The sequence below is a fragment of the Hippoglossus stenolepis genome, chromosome 3 (genome assembly GCF_022539355.2).
Source record: "Hippoglossus stenolepis isolate QCI-W04-F060 chromosome 3, HSTE1.2, whole genome shotgun sequence".
NCBI lineage: Eukaryota > Metazoa > Chordata > Actinopteri > Pleuronectiformes > Pleuronectidae > Hippoglossus > Hippoglossus stenolepis.
The window spans coordinates 13,661,918-13,682,734 of NC_061485.1; the positions used below are offsets into that span (position 1 = coordinate 13,661,918).

Below are 20,817 nucleotides of genomic sequence, written 5' to 3' on the forward strand. Positions count from 1 at the left end.
GCCAATCTAAGATGCAGATGCATGAAGTTTGGGGCGGCTGTGGCTGAGGGGTAGAGTGGTCGTCCTCCAACCAGAGGGGCGGGCGGCGGTTCAATCCTCAGTCTTCCCCATCTGCATGCTGAAGTGTCCTTGGGCAAGATACTGAACCCCTAAATGGCCCCTCATAGATGTTGAATGCATTAATTGTAAGTCGCTTTGGATAAAAGCGTTCGCCAAATGACATGTAATAATAAAAAAAGTGTATTACTTTTTTAAAACCTGCAATAACATGCTATTGGCCACTTGGGGGCAGCTGAAACAAGGTGTGAACACACCAGTGACATAACATCACCTTTTAAGTTGATTAGTGGTCGAACAATATGTGGTTTAAGGCGAATACTGATGTTGATTATTAACAATTAACAATTAATAATAATAACTGACAATTACACTAACACACAAAATACATCCTCCAACAGGATTGTACAGTTAAATCAACAACTCTAATTCGGATAAAAACTAAATATTATAACCTTAAGTGGAGGATGTTGAAAATGTGCTAATGTTATTTGACCTGAATTACAATTTGAATTTTTATTTGAGTCTGTTAAAATCATCACCATGTTGCTACCATTCAGTTTGATCAGATAGGTGAAAATAAATCAATAATGATGATCTGCCAGGTTAATGAAGCCTGTAATACTTACATCAATATCTTATTGTCTCATCCATGGATAATACTTATTACAGTACAATGTTTAATAAGTCTTATATCCCATAATTAATGAGTAATTAACTACCAATCCAATGAAGTTGTCAATCACACAAAGATTTTTATGATGAAAACAACAACTGGTTGTTCAAATTAAAAATAAAGATATCAAATAAAGTTGACCTTATCAATTTTAAAAATGAAATTCACAACATTTCTGCAAGGGGTATATTTTTTAATCAAGACGCTCTTCATTCAAAAATTATATTGATTGATCCTTAAATGGGAAACATGTCACATTAGAGCATCTTTGTGTGACACAACGAACTATTGGCACATATTTCAACAATGACATGCTGTATATTATAAAAATTATACAAACATTAACTTGTAAAATTCATAAATGAGTATTCTGTATAAAAAGTAGAATTAAGCAAGCTTAAAACTAAGGTAAAAATACAATCTGTTTAACTCTTGTTAAAAAATATAATCTCTCTGTGGTTCTGACTGTTAGCGCCAACACTGAGTTTCTCTATTGCATTTGGTTCCTTCCATCATCACGACGCCACTCGTTATCAACCATGTTCAGTGTAGGAAATAAAAAAAAAAGAGTTTAAGGATCAACGTTTGCCATTAATGTTTAAACAATATGACGTTTGCAAAATGTTGGTGACACTTTAAAAAAATATGAATTAGTGAGTAAAGTTTTGGAATGAGCCAAGATTAAAATATATGCAGTAAATCAACAGCTAAAAAGTGAAGTGTGCAATCATCTGTCTTGTATTATGTTTGATCTGTATCTGTGTATGAAGAAAGGTTCTGGCTACACAAGGCTATATTAATGCTAGCTGGCTGACATTCACTGCCAACTTGTGGATACTGTTATGTTAAGGCACCAGAAGTAAATATGATCCACGGTCTCAGGCTGTGCTTGGGTGGGTGAGCCCTACAGTACATGTCAACTCTAAGCCTGTTGATTTTCCATTTCTCAAATTTCACAGGGAGCAACTTCCTTTGCTGACGGCCCAGAATTTGAGTTCCTTTCTTCAGTGACAGTAGGAGCTTTTTTAATGAGGTACCATCACAGCAGCTAACCTCGCTGCTTTGATCACAAAGGGTCTGCCTCCAGACTGCGACACAGGGGGAATGTTTGCTACTTTTCTGAATCATCCAAAAGAACCCTTACTACAGGAATATACAGTATATGTAGACACTGCATTGGCGGCTGGACCCTACGCCAATATGGGTTCCATGTAACTCACAGAAGACTAGACTGCATTACATACATTAGTCACTAATAGTACTCTACCATTTAATATATTATTATATTTATAACACTAACAGAACAGTAATATTTTATTATTTTACTCTATTCATAAGCTACTAATGATTGAATTACACTAAAGAATCTATTATACTTATATTCCATTCTTTTTCTACCGTAACCATGAAAGGTAAATATCTTAACCTGCTGTAACATCAGAATTTCACCTAACTCAGCAAATCTTATCTTATATATTGATTTGTCTCTATAATATAAAATATCGTTCCACTGCTATAGAAAAATGAAAAGAGGATATAGCCAGGGTCTCGCTATTTGATTTTGCTCAAATCCATCCTTGACACCTGAGTTTACAGTTCCTGATGACAATGAATTGTTTTCCACCACAAAACCAATTCAGTTCATGTTAGTGACCTTGTTGTACTTCACATTTATCATATATATAAATTTTGAAAAAAAAAATGATGTAAATGTAAAAAATGTTTTTATCCAAACACACCACAGCTCCCCTGTCTACATATATTGCCTGGCGCAGTATTTCATACACAGCTTGCGTGTTGTAGCGTTGACATACAGCAGCAACACCCACTAATTAGTGATTGGGTTAACATCCAATTATATCATAGAGTGGGCGTGCCTTTTGGTGGCCGTTACTTGTAGGGGGCGTGTCTTATTGTGGGTGATACTTGGAGTGGGTGTGTCTTTTGGCCTTTGCCACCACTGATATCTGTTTCTGACCATCTTACTAATATAAGAATAAGAATAATGTAACAATGATTAACAAGAATACAAACTTGTGATGTCATACGTTTCCTGCCTGTCTGAACAGTGGCAGTACTCTGGTCAGAAACATAACATTGGGACGTCCTGGTGGCTCCTTCAGGAAGTAGACAGCACTTTTGTCTGCAGCCTTCTCTGCTAAATTAATAGATGTAAAGATCTCATCGGGAAAAAAGAGGAGGAACCTTCCCTTATATCTCAAAGTGTTGAGTGAAGCTGCTCCAGTTTGTCTCTTCTCACTAGGACATCATGCTGTCAGGAGGGGAACTCAGGTCGAGCAGTTCCAGAGCTTTTTTCTCTGAGATGGCCAGAGGAAGGTCGTCAGCTGGAGTACACAAGATGGAGATCCTCTAACAAAGCAGAAAGAGAAGATCATATCGGTTTTACTCAAATGAAACCATTTTAATAAAAAACTAATAAAACGACACAAACACATAGTGTTTATATATATAGTATATACTGTATATATATATAAACACCAGCTCACCTGTCGTAGTGTACCAGGAGTTATGCTCAGATTGTACACCATCCAGATGGGAACCATGAGTGTAGAGGAGAGAGTGAACCACCAGCCAAGAGCATAACCCCACCATGGATACTCGATGGTGTTGTTGAACTTCAAAGGAGTGTGTTTGATTAAAGAGAAAATAAATGTTCCCTGAAAATAGTCAAGAGAAAAAACGTTTAAGTTTCAGGAACACAGTCTGCAAACAGGGAAGGCAAAATCTTTGGAATTTGTCACTTGACATGTTATTCATCAGGGAAATGTTTTTTCCATTTCAGTTGGTACAGAAACAAAATATATATACAGTATATCTTTTTTACGTCTGTCCAAAACCAAGACATGTGAGAAATGAATTAAACTGTGTTTATTTGGTGAAATGTATTTGCTTGCTTAACCTACATTAGTAACCTAGCATAACTTCCAAGGTTAGGAGTTAGCATATAATTAGCTAGTCGTTTGTGAAGTTAGCTTGTGCTTAATTTAAATAGAAGCAACAAAACACACATAAACATCATTGTATGCAGTGCAATAACGGAAACCCAACAGTAAGTTACTCACAATGCAGACAACTGGAGTGACATATTTCAAACAGTACTTAATCAGAGGCAGAGGCTTGTATCCAATCATGTCCTCAATGTTTCCAAAAAAACGGTCTGCACCTGTAAGCAGATGTAAATGTATTGAAGATCACAAATTCACTGGGAAGAGGTGCACATCCTCCTTATGAGTTAACTCACCATACACCCATCCAACACTGACAGACTGCAATATGGCAAAGAGGAGCAGAGTCATCCCACTGCAGGCATAGTAGTCAAACAACTGAAAGATGTACAGTCCACCCTGTGAGACGGGAGATCAGTTAGTCATTCTGTCATAGCGGAAAATGTGTTCTTTATTAATAATGTGACACTTGAATGTGATCTTACATCTGTCACCATCACAAGGCCAATTAAGAAACTGACAACACTGATAGCAAGCAGCAGAAGTTTGCGTCGGTGACCAACGTGGAAGAAGGCCGGATTTATGTCGGAAATTCCTGTCACGAGAGCTTCCAGACCTACGAACTGAAACACAAACATCCCCAGTTACACAGTAACTCCTCCCGTGTGTCACCAAACGTCACACTTAACTTCCATCGAGGCTGCACAATTCTCTCTCTAATTCTGAAAAATATGCAGCGTGACAAAATGTCATTGGAGATATATGTATGAGAAATCTTTTCGAAACTCTCTTGATCCAAACCTTGATTTGATTCCACTCATTACTCATTGCTTGGCCACTGCATCTCATAAAAACATCCAAATAAGTAACACTCAGTTTTAATGGTTTAAGTTCATCGTCTCAAGCAGTGACACAAGTGAATTCAAGGCGTTTCAAGGAGTTATCATGGGTGTAGTTTGTGTAAACCTATCAGAGTAACATCTGTCTTTATCTTTAAAGGGCAGATGTGCTTGCAACCTTTGGGTGCTCAGATGGGTGCAAATGCATTTGTTATTTAAACAATCTAGGCGCTGCACGACAAAGTGACAACTGTTTCGTTCTAACACCAACAAAGAGTGCAGCACATCAATTGAAGCCTATGTAATTCACAATTTTATTCCACTAATAACTAGAATTACCACCTCGCTGTATCATGTGTCATGTCTTTCCTTACTCATATATGTAGGGAAGCATTTAAAGGAATTTAATAAAGGGTATTAATTGTATTATTTTTTAATAATAAGCATATTCATTCTTGAGTTATGGCAAAAAAACATGTTGAGAGGTCCCAGTTCCCTTGAACTTTGACAACTGAATCCAAGAGAAGAGAAATTCCCTCAGAACAATCTTGAGATATCACCTTCACAAGACCAAAAGCCTGGTTTGTGAGGTAACTGAGACCTTTGACGGCCAAAGTCCAACAAGATCATCATTGTGTCCAAGTGAACTTCTGAACCAAATTTATAGAATTTGAGCTATTGTGTTTACAGGCAACCTGAGAACGTAATGCTTCCAGCTCTGGCTGTTGCCAGTGCAAAGGCCAAATAAAAATATAGTGTCATCAATTGAAGATTTTATTGAGAAGAAAAAGGTGCTTTTATGACCAATTTCACTTCTACAGAAGATTACCTCACTGTCCAGACCCAGGAGGATGACCATTATGAAAAAAAATAACGACCAGAGCTGAGGAAAAGGCATCATGGCGACTGCTCGAGGATAGGCAATGAACGCTAGGCCAGGACCTGCAGTAAATATGACATTTATTTTTAATATATATATATATATATATATATATATAATTGATTTCTTTAAATGTGCAATGTATATTCTATTACATGTTAATTTACATGCACTTACCTGACTCTGCCACTAGTGATATGTGTGTGTTTTGCTCATATGCCATGAATCCAAGTGCAGAGAAGATGGCAAAGCCTGCAACAAAACTGGTCCCACTGTTCAGAAGGCACAAATATACACAGTCCCTACAAAACAAAACAAAATAATATCACCATTATTAAATGCAAAAACACATCTTTTCTTCCTATAGTGTTGATTTAACCCCCACAATCCATAATCATTAATACAACACAGCGATTTAGTGGTACGGCATGACCTCACAAAGTTCATATTAAATATCATATCAAACTTACTTGTAGCAGTTATTGTCGTACTTATTATAACTGCCAAGTGCAATTAGACATCCGATGCAAATAGCATAAGAATAAAATATCTGCGTGCCAGCATCCATCCACACCTGCAAGACAAAAGGAGACGTTTTTACATCCACGGTAAATTACACATGACAGGCATTTACTGTGTTGCAACTCTGTAGTTACACAGTGACCACAGAATCACCTCATGGACATTTGATAATGTTTTACGTGGTTGTCAATGTTTGTGACATAAGCAGAACTGACCATTTGCTAATTTATTTGAACTCTGACACGACATAAAACTACGTGTACGCACCCAAACCATCTGATTTCCCCCTTCAATTTCCACCTTGTACAGTATCATGGTTGCATTATTTTCTGTACATGTTTGTTCATTCAAGTTATATAATGCTTCAATTAAATGTAGTATTTAAACTAAAATTCACTGAGTCAAATGGAAATATTCAAATGTCAAGGTACACTTATTACACAAAATTCACTCTCATATATCTGTACATCTTTGGAAACAGTGGTATGTTCAATACTAGATATCATCTTGAAATCGGTGCATACCTGTGGATCAGTGAGGCGGGATGGATCTGGGTAAAGGTAGTATTTGATCCCGTCTATGGCCCCAGGCAACGTGACTCCACGAATAAGCAACGCTATCATCATCAAATATGGAAACGTAGCAGTGAAGTAAACCACCTGGGGAAGAGCCACGGCGCAGGTTAATCTGAGGCTGTTTTACAACAAGGATTTACATTTTAATTAATTTATTAAGCGATATCTGTCAAGTCTGAGAGGAGCAGCTGTAGAAGGCTGTGCTCAGGTTCTAACATCTAAAATCAACCCCCCGCATCGCCAGGTTAACAATGTACTTATCGGCACAAAACCCAACACAACATTGTACAGAGAGGGAAGGATTCAAGGTTATATTCTAACTCAAAGTATTGCACATTTACAAATTAACATAGAGTAGTTGATTGATTCGGTGGACTGACTGACACTAGTTCCATGTCAAAGATATTCCACGAAACATGTCACGAGTTATTATCTTGAGAAGTTCTATCTGAAGTAGTGTAATTATTAGCTAAAGTCAGTTTTAACAGGGTTGTTCCTGTTCCTTTTATTGTTATACGTTTATGCTCGACACATTTGAGGTTAACCATGAACTTTGTACAAGCACAAATCTATGACCGAACTGTCGTGACAGAGGCCTGGTATCTTGTGAAGTGATACGAGTGCAGTTTTCAAAGAGGAGAAGAAAAGTCTGTCCACCATTAATTTGGTTATCAGGAATTCCTACAGGATCCATTGTCCTTTAACATTTGCTTGATATATTGCATAAAACAGAAAATGGTTGTCGTACCTTCCCCGTGGACTTCACTCCCTTCCAGACACAGAAGTAACAGATGATCCAGGACAACAGAAGGCACAGAGCTAACTCCCATCGTATGCTGCCCAATTCATTGATGCTTCCGGAGAGATTCAAAACTCTTCTCCTGCAAAGTACATCTTCAGTTTTTTAATTCATAAATGGCAAGACACTTTCAGCTTTGGTTTTGGGCTTTGTTTTCACACTCACTCCCAAAACTCTCTCACAGGTGACGTTGCATTTTCTGGCACAGTCCAGTTGTAAGAATCAACTTTTCTATCGAACTCCACACACGTCGCTGTTGTAAAGAAACACAGGACGTTTTAAACAAGACACCGACGCCCACTGCGACACAGATCACTTCAGATTGTTCTCCCTGCTGTTCACTGCCACATCCTGCCAAGTCCTTGACTACCTGTCCAGTTAGGAAATGCTGTCTGCTGCACAGTATACCTGTCTCGCCCTTCAACCTTTTCCTAAAGATATTGAAATATTGAAGTCAAGTCTATATCGTAGTGGATGCCCAGAAAGGAGGGAGGAACTTGGGCAAAGTGGGACAGATGACTTGTTATTTGGAGAATATGCAAGTCAAGAGGGATGGGCAGTAATGTAAATGAAAAAGATTGATATATATCACTTGAACACAAGCCAACAAAGAGAACCTGGCATATCATGACTTAAAAATGATTCCTGCAACTGAACTTTAAACTGCAGATCCCAAGCCAGCTCCTCTTATCTACTGATGAATCTCTAAAGCAGCGACTCACTGACAGTGTGTGGGCCTGCAGTCACATTATAACATACCTGTGTTCCAACTGTTTCTGCAACTCGCCCAAGGCAGCTCAGAGTTAAAGGAGGAGAACAGATACAGGAAGGCCCAGGCCAGGATGATGATGTAATAAATGCTAGAGTACAAAACAACTATATGACTGCCATAACCTATCCCTGAAGACAAACAAACAAACAAACAAACAAGAATTTCAATTAATACAGCATCCATGTACAGTATACTTCCCAAATACTTCTGGAAACATTAAAAGTTACTGTGTCCAGGGCACAACTGTGAAGCCTTGTTATTCAGAACTTCATAGTGATACTTTGCACATAATACACTTAAGAAGTTGTTATTTGATGTGTTTTTATTACTACTGCAGAAACAACTAACCAACCCTAACTTTAATTTACCAAGCACAGGATGAACCACCTCAACTAACACTTCGTATCTTGTGTTGTACTCAAACTCTGGACTTTTTGGGGCATTCTTAGTTCAGCCCTACATGTCCTACAATGAAAGACGTCATCTAAAAGTTTGTAAGATCAATTGTATATACTGACATTTGTAAAAGTAAATATATAGTGGGAAATTTAACCGAATCTAACTGATAATTTACAATCTCATTGCATAAATTGAGTCTGATTTGCACATTTGTTGGTTTGTGCAAAGGATTTACATTGACTGCATCATCTTTAGAAAAAAACTGACTGAAACACTTCATATTCATATATTTCTGTGACTTACAGGTCCAATAAGAATTAATAATATTTGTAACAATTGTTACAAATATTATTAATTCTTATTTGAGTGTGCACATAACATGTCATTGTACGCCTGTTTTATTGTTATGTCTAAAAGCATTGATAATAGGCCTATACCATCAAAAAAGCACCAGAAAAAATAGTCACTCATTTTCAGATAAATAGCAGGCATCTCTTTAACATTACTACACATGTTCTACTTTGAAAATATCTTAACTTCTTGTAAATACACTCCCTTTAGTTCACATTGTAAATCCAGATGTTTACCTTCAAACAGGGGACAGATTTTCTTCCAGCAGGTAATACCCCCCTGTTTGGTGTACTGGCCAAGAGAGGTCTCCAGCAGAAACAGGGGGATGCCACAGGTAATAAAAAAGAGTATATACGGGATGAAGAACACACCTATGGAAAAAAATCCACAACATATGTTGTTTGTAGGTTGAACACGTTAAACAATCATTGGAATCACAATATATAGTAAAGATGGAGCCTAAGAGAGCTACAATATTAGGATCCAATCATTTTCTTCTAACATGGTGAGATAGAGTGTTAGCCTTTAGTTATGCACTCTCCAAGCACCCTTCTAGTTTGGAGAGTGCATAACTGATAACACAAGTGTTTTGTCTGTTTGCTTATGGTTTCATACACTTTAGTGCACTGACTCTTAATATAATGGTTCTGATGTAGGATTTTAGCCAATTCACAGACAAATGTTTGAGTTGTTTTTTATATTCAAATTTTTTGAGAAAAACAGCTGCTTTTTCTATAACTGAGTCTGTTTCCTTAAGATTATAATGAAACTCACCTCCGCCATTTTTGTAGCACAGGTAAGGAAATCTCCAAACATTTCCCAGGCCAATGATTTGTCCTGCAACAGCCAAGAGGAACTCAAGTTTGCTCGACCACTCTCCTCGGGGCGTGGTGATGGATGTAGGCTGAGCTGGAGCCTTGTTCAGCCTTAACTTGACCTGTGAACTGTGGGCCTCATCCATCGCACTGTAACAGAAGGAAAGATTAACAGGAAAAATATGTTGTTGGTGTTTTAGTTATTATTATTTATGTTATATAAGTTTTTCATTTTTGCAGTAGCAAACTTTAATTGAAGAACACATCCACTATATTTACAGGTCATTTTTCCTGAGCCCCCTCAGAGTCAAGTAAACACCACAGCAGCAATATCGACATGATTTAATTTTCATAATTCGCACAATGCCAGCAGTCTTGCTACATTAGGTCAACAGAGGGTCATTGCTGCTTGGTATGAGGGTGTAATTCTTTCATCAATGTTGCTTTTGTTCTGCTGCCTAGGATTTAATGTGGGAGTGAAGCAACTAGACTGGAAAATATGTGTGCTACTAAAGCATTTTAGTGATAAACAGATACTTTTTTCCTATCACCGACTTTTAAAATTTCTACAACATCCATCAAGGGTCATACTAAACTATTGATCACATGGTCTTACTAACCCCTCTAATGCTATAGCTGGCACTGCTTCTCTTTGGCAAGGTGTTGGATGTCAGGTGGTAGTGATGATGATACTACTCGTGGTAGGTTTCTCAGGTGTGGCCTAGGTAAGTCTTAAACTCTTTGAAATGATTTGCAACAATTCAATTACAGTCAACTACTTCATAACCAGCTTTTTAGTATCACTTAAGGGAGGTTACCTTCACAAGACAAGCCAAACTGGTGTAACCAAATTCCGGGTTTTAGTCTTTGTATTGTATTTGAATGATAATCATCCCTCCCTGTGATGGAAGGCTTTCCAGTGTGGCCACTTGGAACAGCTTTAAACACTCCTGCTTTCAGAAATTGTTGTTTGACACAAATAATTGTTGTTTTTGTTCCTCTCTGGAATTTGTTTTTGGCAGAACATTGCCCTAGAGAGATGAGACATGACAGATTGGTGTCAATAGAGATGTATTGGCTTTCTCAAAGACATCTCAAAGGGAATTCAGCCTGACTAGACCTTTTAATGGTTGTGTCACTGTTTCTGTTCTCTAGAGACGTTCCTCCCCGTGGTGTTAGGCTCAAAACAGGAAACTAGCAATAACACATCTCTAAAAATCATCTGAGTCACAGCTGTCATATTTATTATTTATTAATTTCATATTCTAGGTCTTGTCCAAGCTCAATGACAGGCGACCTATTTAGTTGTTGAAACACGATTGTTGCTGAAGCAGAACTGACCCCAAATCTAACCTTGACCTTCACCCTATTTTAAATCCATCTCTTTGAGACAATAGACATAGAAAACCACATCATGGAAATGTAGACGTAATTTAATTTGATTGACAGTGCCCCTCAAAAAAAGACCAGATGTTTTTACTCTGAAAACTGCTTGTAAATACTACAGACAAGCTTGTCGGTAAAGAGGACGGACAGCTGATCCAAACAGGCAGCCGCAACCTTGGATCTAGTTGGAATTCAGTACCTCAAGGTTCCTCCAGCTGAAGTAGACACTACTTAAACTACAGGACGTGTCACCCTAATATTTTTTAGTGATGCATAATATGAAACCAATGGCACAGTCAAAATTAATTGATGGCGTTGGGATGTCTTTAGTTCCAGTAGTCAACTGCAGCTTTAATGAGGCCCAAACAGCATTTGTACCCAGTTTACTATGAAAAAAACCATGGTCCAAAATAAAACTTTGTATTGTCAAGTTTTAAAACCACAATTTATAACATTGGCCATTTGTTCTATAGGATGAGCCACAGTGGAGAACAGTGACACCGGGGGTCGGAGACCAGGTGTCATGGATCCAATTGTTGAAAGTTAACAAGAGAAGAAAAAGTGATATTGGTTTATGCATTGAGTGCTTATAAAGTAATAATGCATGGATGCTGTCAGCTCCTGAAATTGTTCACCAACCACAAAGTAAAAGGTTTATGCACATTGTTCATATTTGAGATAATTCATATTTCAAGAATCAACCATTTCTGAAAGTACAGATCGTGTGTGTGTTGCAAGTCGGGCTATAAAACTGTCTGTTCGCTTGACAGATCCAAAATCAACATTTCCTCTGTAGTAAGGGTATTCTTGCAAATCCAAAATCATTTCTTGGAACCATGACAGTTGCATTAGAATAAGCTGTTGTTAATTAGTGGGAGGGCTTCATATTTCTATTGCAGGCCACAAAAGTATATGTGCAGCAGAAAGGAGTGCACAAAGTAGATGTTGGGTGACTGGAGGAATCTCAATATCCACCACCTTTTGATTACATGCCTACATTTCTTTATTCACCTCTCGTGGTGAAATAATTGCTTCACTTTCAGTCTCAGAACAACATTAGAGTGGGTACAAAACCAAAGTTCTGTATTATGTAATGTAATTTTAAGTAAAATATAACATCACCAAGAGACCACAACCACACACACAGCTCTGTGAAGCTGTAAGGCTAAATGCTAATTTGAGCATGCCATCACACTTTAATGATGAGATGCTGATTCCAATCAAAAATGATCATCTTGGTTTAGCGTGTTGCATATATTTGCTTATTTGCACTGAACACAAAGCACAGATGAAACTGTTGTGGATACAATTCGTTTTTCAAGTACTTACTGTAGGTGTAAACCTAACACATTCTGGTTTCTTTGTGGCAAAATTAAGGGAATTTAAAAGTTAGCACAATTTATCTAACTCAGACCATATATACTAAAGACCGTATAAAGAAGCACAATGCATCCCCATGTCCACCTGTTGTAAAAAACAAAAATTAAGTTAAAATATATAAGGAACTGCAGACAGTGTCTGCACAGTGGCGATGGTGGTGTGGAGCCATGGTATCAAAGTCCTGGGATACACACACTTAACCACTTGCTAATCGGTCTCAGCTATCAATCATCAAAGCATCAAGTAACTAATTAAAACCAAACCACAGAAAGAACACTTCAACATGCATCAGTGTGATTACAACTCCCTAAAACATCTTTGAGAGTAAAGATTGTCTAATGTGTACTGCAGTCAGCCATCAGGGTGAATCACACACAGTCTAAAGTTAGGACCAACTGACACTGCCACCCTTACAGCTACACCTCAAGCATGAATAAAAAGCAGTGAACAACTGATGATCACCAGACAGAAAACCTTTTCTTAATATTAAGCTTTTGCTTTTAAAAAATATTCGCAAATCAGCTGCAAATGAAAATGTTTCAGGGAGTGAGGACAAGTGGAAACAATTCTTAGCATTGATGTCCAGGACAGCTCATTCCTATCCGTACTAACCAAACTTTACAAGATTATGTAAAGTTAGTTTTTTCAAAAATATCTCAATAATATTTTTGTTCTACTAGACCGCACATTGAGTAACTTACTGGTACTTGGCAGTGGAGGGAATAGTTGTTGGTCTCATCTGCTGCTGGCTGCATTTGTTTTTATCCCTCCCAACCACTGATGGGTTAGGGTGAGCTCAGTGGTAAATATTTTGTCAGTGCTTCTGATTTGATTATTTGACCATCCTGTATACATCCTATGTATCCTGTATGCATCCTGTATACATCCTATGTATCCTGTATGCATCCTGTATACATCCTGTATACATCCTATAGTACATCCTATAGTACATCCTATAGGCGCATAACAACTATGATATATACATATTACATTATATTATATGTCCATTCTGCAGTTCCTAAGCTTATCAACATTCAAGGATTTAAGATGAAAAAAATAATTATGAATTCATGTATGCAGCTAATAAATACATTTTCTTAAAACAACCCCAGCAAAAATGTATTCTCTAACATTTATCCAGCTTTGTCAGAATAACTTTTTAAAAGGGTTTGTTATTGTGCAGCCCGGTCAGACACGTGCAGTAGAGACATGCACGTTGATAGTTTTCTTGCAGTCATGGTCACAGAGCCGCGCGAGGTGTAACACTTGACAAGAGAAATAGCTGCAGCACAGCCGCTAACCTTTGGCCTACTTAATACAGCGACAGGCGGCACAGTGAAAGCTCAGTGATCTGCGAGGATACCGCTGGTTTCCCGTGCAACACATGAAACCACATTACTGTCACACGTTTCTACAAACAGAAAGCAAACATACAAGAAAGAAAATAACTTGCTTATGACCTCAAGGGAAAGTCACTTGTAAAGAGTACCTGACAAAGATAGCCTCACGACAGTTGTCTGTGGTTCTGTGTTAGGCTTCCATTTAGCTCTAGGTGGAATTCATCTGCTGCCTTTTGGGAAAAATACAAGTGTAGATCCCACAGTCTCTCCGGGACAAGTGCTCTTCCTGTCTCTGACCATGAGTGAGTCCATGAGTAGAGGTTTGAGAGAGCTGTGCTTGTGTGACAATGAGGGAGAGAGAAAGCACACTGAGTCGAGAGGGGGCGGGGGCGTTATGTGCTTCTGAATGAGCAACTTAAGGCGGAGACTTTTCCAACAGCCACATGGACTCATAGTATACAGCAGAGGAGGGGATTTGCACAGTGGCCACGCTAGCTGCATGACAACATGTGTTGCCAGTATAGCCCACACTCTAGCTCAGACTAAATGAATCCCAGTGACTTTGACGATCTGCTGACTCTTCCATTTTCTGGAAAATGTCTCTGCAATGAAATTAATATATATTTATGGTTCCCTGAGGATAAACCCTCAGTGATACCTACATGTCTAGTGCTATCACCAAGTTGACTTTTCCTCTTGTCCAGTTTCTTTTTGGTCTAATTAACACTTCCATTAACCTCAGGTAGTGCACTATGGTATTTAAAATGCATCATGGGCCTGAAAGGTGGTATGGCCGTGACTTTTGTATACAATCCTCCATAATAACTGACTCAAACAAAGATGAGCTGTTTGTGGCCCCAGTAGTCTGTAACACCCTTGGTCCAACCATGGACCTTTGAAAGGGTGGGGGGTGCATTGTTCTGCCTTTATGCTGGCAGTGGAGTTTGTCATAGAAACAAATCCAGAGTCTGACAATACTGTTAGACGAATACCTCTGATTTTGCAACCGTGGTATGTAAAATCGCACATGCTGTTGGCAAAAACGAAAGTTTTTTTGGTTCAGCCTGGAATCTGAGGAGAAAAGGGGAACATGTGTTCTTCTGCATATCTGTTTGTCAGTTCATGCCCGCCTGTCTTCTCATCTGCCTGTTTGACTAACATCTGTCTTCAAGCCAGGTTTTCTTAACACCTCACTGAACTCATCTGTCTTGTCCATTAAATGTAATGTAATGTAAATTACATTTCATTTAGCTGACGCTTTATCCAAAGCAACTTACAATTAGTGCATTCAACCATGAGGGTACAAATCCAGAACAACAAGAATCAAGAAAGTACAATTTTCTTTAAGAAAGCCAAACTACAAAGTGCAATAAGTAAGTGCCATTTAAGTGCTACTAAATTTTTTTTGTTTAAACTAAAGTTTTTAATTTTTTAATTTTTAATTTTATTTATTCAAGGTATAGTCGGAAGAGATGTGTTTTTAGTTTGGGGTGAAAGATGTGTAGACTTTCTGCTGTCCTGATGTCATCGGGGAGCTCATTCCACCATTTGGGAGCCAGGACGGCAAACAGTCGTGATTTAGTTGAGTGTTTAGCTCGCAGTGAGGGAGCAACAAGCCGATTGACCGAAGCAGAGCGGAGTGAACGGGCTGTCCTCTTCCTGCACAGCTTCCATCAGCTAATTGTGGCATGCGTATTTACACTGTCTGACAAGTCACAACAAGAAAAGCTACTCACTCACTTATGAGTGTTTACATGTCCACATTGAAAAGTGTCAGAGGCCACGACAAGCAATTCATTTTTTGCAGTAGGCTGCCATTTGTACTATTTTCTGGTTAACAACTTTTGTTTGGCTACACTAACTCTGAAATACACATACAGAAATACACTAACCTCAGCCTATATATAAGCTCACCCGCTGAAACTGTATCTTGTTTGTTTAATCTGCCCATAAACAGAAATATAAATTTAACATTTTACGTGGAATTGCATTTTGGATCTACACGGCTCTTGATAAACAACATATATTTGTCTGCTCAGGTTATCGTGCTGTAGTGCAGACCCACTCGCTCAACTTGTCCTGCAAGTCCTGCTTGTCCCACGTCTCAGACACACATCCTGTGGTCCAGTATCCACAGCATTCCATCACAAAGTGATGTTACATTCAACAGATAACGCATTGTGTGAATTACCACGTTCTGTCCCTAGATGACCTGTTTCTTTCTATTCTTAGGTTCATGCTCATTATCAGAACAGGATTGATTTGTGGACATTTATTTTCATTTAATTATGTGTACCTGAATTAAGTGGTTGTCCAGCATAATGTTTTGCTCTCATTCCAAACATCAATGGGAAAAATGTAAGCCCATCTAAGAATAGTATTTTCTATTCACAGCACACATAACTTATTGTTCTTTCTGTATATATTTCTGTATATATTGTTGTTTTATGTCCGATTGTTGTTTTTATGTCCAAATGCACCAACCACACCAAGGCAATTTCCTGTATGTGTAAATATACTTGGCAATAAAAAGAATTCTGATTCTGATTCTGATTCTGATATTGGATGGATGGATGGATGAACAGCTGTTCCAGTCTGCAGCTGTTCCTCTAGAAGAGTTTAAAGGAATAGTTCAGCGAAGTGGAGTTTCAGGGGTAAACTTGTTACAACCGAATCCAAAACAGTTGAAGTAACCAGCGACTTATACTTCAGATGTAATAAAACAACATAAAAAACATAACGTGCCTCCATAGTGCTCGTGTGGTGTCATCAAAGGGTCCGCAAGCCCCGACATTCATCTTTGACTCGAAACAAGGTCATTGGAAGTGGACTAAGCTAGCGTGACACATGATGTGTCCGAGGAATCCGTGAATGCACCTCGTAGAAAGATGTCAGTGGCGTTTAGACTAAAAAGTGTGCATTGGACTTCTGGGGTTTCATACTACTGGACTACTTGGATTTAGGCTCAGTATATTCTTTAAATAAGCTTCTCTGCTAGAATACAATTGTATCTGCTGCCTTAGGTTAACTAGATTTCTAGTTTGTACTGTTTTGTCTTACCTTGAATTGTATGAGCTAGATACTATAGGCCTCGCACTTGTTTACATTACCGTAACCTTTCCTCTCTGATCTATCACACCCGTTCCACACATACCCAACACCTTGTCACAGGGGGGCTCTGGAACTGCCAGTCAGCTACCCGCAAGACGGACTTCATCTATGGCTTTGCTACCCAGCAATCGCTTGACTTCCTTGATCTCACTGAGACTTGGATCACACCGATCAAAAGATCCACCCCTGCTGCTCTCTCCTCTGCCTTCTCTTTCACCCACACACCCAGACCCACTGGTAGGGGTGGTGGTACAGGTTTACTCATCACCACCAAATGGATTTTTCTCTCTACCCGCTTCCACATTTTACCCCTTTGTCTTTTGAATTTCATGCTGTGAAATTGTTGTTCTCCACCGTCCACCAGGACTTTTGGGAGATTTCTTGGATGAATTAGACGTCCTCCTATCGAACATCCCGGAAAATGGCCCTCCACTTGTCCTTCTGGGTGACTTCAACATCCAGACAGAGAAGTCATCTGACCTACTACTTTTACTTTCTTCCTTTGCTCTCTCACTCAGTCCTTCCCCTCCTACTCACAAAGCTGGTAACCACCTTGACTATATTTTCACCAGAAACTGCTCTACATCTAACCTCACTGTAACCCGTCTTCATGTGACCACTACTTTATCTCTTACACTCTCCCACTCTCACAATCTGACAACCCAACCACATCAACAGACTCTGTACCTGTCCGTCTCTCCCTCTCTCCCTCCTCTACATTTAGTAGCACTTATATGACACTTACATATAGCACTTTGTTAGTTGGTTTAGATTTCTTGAAGAAAATTGTACTTTCTTGATTCTTGCTGTTCTGGGTTTGTATCCTCATGGTTGCATCGATTATTGTAAGTCGCTTTGGATAACAGCATCAGCTAAAGGAAATGTAATGTAATGTAAAAACATGGTGTAAAAGACGCCGGCTTACAGACACTTGGATGACACCACAGGAGACACACCAACAAAGTTTACCCCTGAGATTTCAGAAGTGTTTTGTGGACTCAAACAATTCACCCAACCCTCCATCGGCATAGCGGTGAGTAGATAATGAGTGAATTTTCATTTTTCAGTGAATTATGTCTTCGGCTGTTACTGTCTATCGGAAATCTTAAACACTCAATAACACTTCTTACACAGTTACCCCCATCTACCATGCAGGTCGAGGCACACATCCCTGATTGTATTGCAGCCACAATGAAACACCATCTGACATTCAACCTGCAGGATGAGACTGAGCTTGCCTATGGCAACAATCCCATTTCATCAATGCACAGGTGTTGCACTTGTCATCTCCCATCTGACACTACTGCAGCTGGGTCATTCCAGGGCATCTGCTCTTGTCAGCTCTTTTCCCACTCCTGTCAAATTACTAATCAAAATAATTACAATCAAGATTGTACTGTGATTGTACAACTTGCGCAATTGTGTATTCTTGCATAGATTCCTTTGCAAACAGGAATTTTAATTAAAATAAACTGTCAACTTTTAAAATTGTGACATCCTACATCCTGGCTGTAGTGTAAGTTTTAAACTAATAGAAATAGTTAACTAACTAAATTGACATTTTTACCCATGTCTGGGAGATAGTTTCCCCCTTTTTTCTTAACTTTAAAAGAATAATCAAACAAGGTTTAGTGGTTTGAAAAACAGCACCGTGACTAAATTGCCTACGAATAAAATGAGGATTCAATCTTTTTACATGCTTACCATTTGTCTTCCTCTGAAGCAGCTTGTTGTTTTTCCATTTCAAAAGGCTTGTTTTCAGTTTAGTGCTAATGTCTCTCTGTGCATCACTGACAAGTCACTGCAACGAGTGTCAAGACTCTACACACTGGGTACAAGACACTGACAAATCATTATACTGGCTGTCAAAGAATTATCTAAGTCGGTCAAAGTGAGTCTCTGCAGGGGTGTGGGGGTACTCACGTTCAAAGCAACACAGCTGTCAGCTGAGAGGACCAGTCAAGTCTTTTGCAATATAAACTCACAAATAGTGTGACATTCAAACGATTGAAATACACTGAGTTTTTGTATATATCAGTTTAGACTTATTTGACATGTTTAAGGTTGAAACAAATGTAAATCATAGGCGCCACACCAAAACATGTTTGTTTAAATTCCTCAGATGACCTATGTCGATGTTGTCCTGACAGCCAGATTAATAATAACACAAAAGCAGAAGCAGTGTGACGATGCAGACTCAAGTCTATTTTAAGGAGGAAGCTGTTGGGTTGATGGTTGGGCTTTAGTTGTCAGACACTGACAGTGGAGACGCTGGTTCACATCCCAACACCTCTATTACTTCACCATTGTCTCTCCTTTATTCCTCATTTCGCAAGATAGTGAAAAATTACAGATGTTGTCATGTGGGTACAGTTTGTCAGAAACAGAGACACTGAGTGTTGGGACTAACAAAAAGACTAAAAGAGAGGCCAGTCTTCTTTCGTGAGAACCAAGGAAATACAATTATCGACAGGGTGAAGATTCTCTCAGATTTTCTCACCAGTGGTCCCTTGATTTATATTTGTGTGCAATATTATAAGTAGACTTCTTTTTTATTTTTTAAAGGAGCTTTCTTCATTCCTTATATTATGTTCTTGTTCGCCTATGGAATACCGTTCTTTTTCCGGGTGACTTCTTTGGGCCAATTCCCAGTCTTCTTTGTGAGAACCAAGGGAATGAAATTGTCAGTCAAGTCAAGTGATTAAATTGTGTTTAACATGCATGATAGCACACCTTAACGTTGGACAACTTGCAGGTCAACAACAATCTTTTACTATAAATAAGATGATAGTTTTAGTTTTGTGACTCCAATTGTGACATAAAGGTGTTGACATTGGTACCATCGGCTTTTTCAGCACCATGAAGACAGAGTGCACTACTTATAATGACATTTAAACATTACTAGTGATTAATAAAGACCACAGCTGTGCATGTGCAGATTGTGTTCATCTTTTCAGATCAAACTGAAAACAAGTGCAGATGCACAAGTGATCAAACAGCATTTTGCTCAAACTGTGTTTAACTGTTTTATAAATGAACAGCTGAATAGAGACAAGTGAAACAGTTGTAAATCGTAAAATGACCTCATAATCACTATTGTGTGTAAATGGATAAGTGGAGCTCTGATTCCAGCGAGAGTGCATCGTTGGCTCCCTCTAGTGCATCCTGATATATGGTACAGTATTTGACTTAAAAGGAAGGTTCAGTACTTTATATATAGAGAGAGAGCTTTTTGTGTTATTTATCGTGCTGTTTAGTATCATAGTTTGGTTTAGGAAATGCCTAACATTATATATAACACCTAAAGCACCAGGAGATCATACTGAAGTTAAATAAAGCTGCACCACTGACAAAAACTTAATAGTCCAGATTTGTTTCTCCTGTTTTTGGTTCAATTATGAAAGTTTTTTTTAAATCGTAACAATAATGATAATAATGAATAATTTAGGTGGTCAAGATGACTTCTCCATGTTTCCCGTTTGTCGTGATATCCCGCATTTCTCAGAAAATACTCAAACCTGGCAGCTCATTGTTGCTGCATTGATCTCACCAGAAACACAGAGAGGGGGGGAGGGGGTCTCACTTTAAACAGAACTTTCTGACATTACTAATGAGCATAATGGATAATACAAAACAATTCTGCTTCTCAACCCACTTTTGTAATAGATTGGCTCAATAAGAAAAACAATATTGACCAATGAAAAACTAACTACTGTGCGTATGATGCTGCCATGTGATACGACCCAGCTCCTTCAAATGTATTTTACAGAACAAGACAGAGACAAATGTGAGTTGCTGTAATTCAATGATAAAAGAGACCACCCCCCTAAATCTTTTATCTTGGCTGACAGACAAAACAGATACTAACAAAAAACTGAGTGTGTGTGTGTGAGAGAGAGAGAGAGAGAGAGAGAGAGAGAGAGAGAGAGAGAGAGAGAGAGAGAGAGAG

The 20,817-nt window shown here is 38.6% G+C and overlaps 1 protein-coding gene across 1 annotated transcript; it reads right to left on the reverse strand.

Moving 5' to 3' along the window:
• Positions 1-909: 909 nt before the first annotated feature.
• LOC118104610 (sodium- and chloride-dependent GABA transporter 2-like) lies at positions 910-14,120 on the reverse strand. Its single transcript, XM_035151614.2, has 15 exons — positions 13,907-14,120; positions 9,611-9,801; positions 9,073-9,207; positions 8,074-8,214; positions 7,480-7,567; positions 7,264-7,396; positions 6,465-6,599; positions 5,889-5,992; positions 5,596-5,720; positions 5,368-5,480; positions 4,185-4,322; positions 3,996-4,098; positions 3,817-3,917; positions 3,241-3,411; positions 910-3,103 (listed from the first exon to the last, which is right to left on the reverse strand). The coding sequence occupies exons 2-15, from the start codon at positions 9,795-9,797 to the stop codon at positions 2,993-2,995; spliced, it is 1,785 nt and encodes a 594-aa protein (XP_035007505.2). The 5' UTR covers positions 9,798-9,801; positions 13,907-14,120; the 3' UTR covers positions 910-2,992.
• Between the last annotated feature and the right edge of the window lie 6,697 nt (positions 14,121-20,817).

Coding starts and splice junctions, on each gene's coding strand:
- LOC118104610 (XM_035151614.2), bottom strand. CDS start 9,797: ATGGATGAGGCCCACAGTTCACAGGTCAAGTTAAGGCTGAACAAGGCT. Junction 9,208..9,610: donor GTGCTACAAAAATGGCGGAG/GTGAGTTTCATT, acceptor TTTTTTCCATAG/GTGTGTTCTTCATCCCGTAT. Junction 7,397..7,479: donor CCTGTGAGAGAGTTTTGGGA/GTGAGTGTGAAA, acceptor TGTACTTTGCAG/GAGAAGAGTTTTGAATCTCT.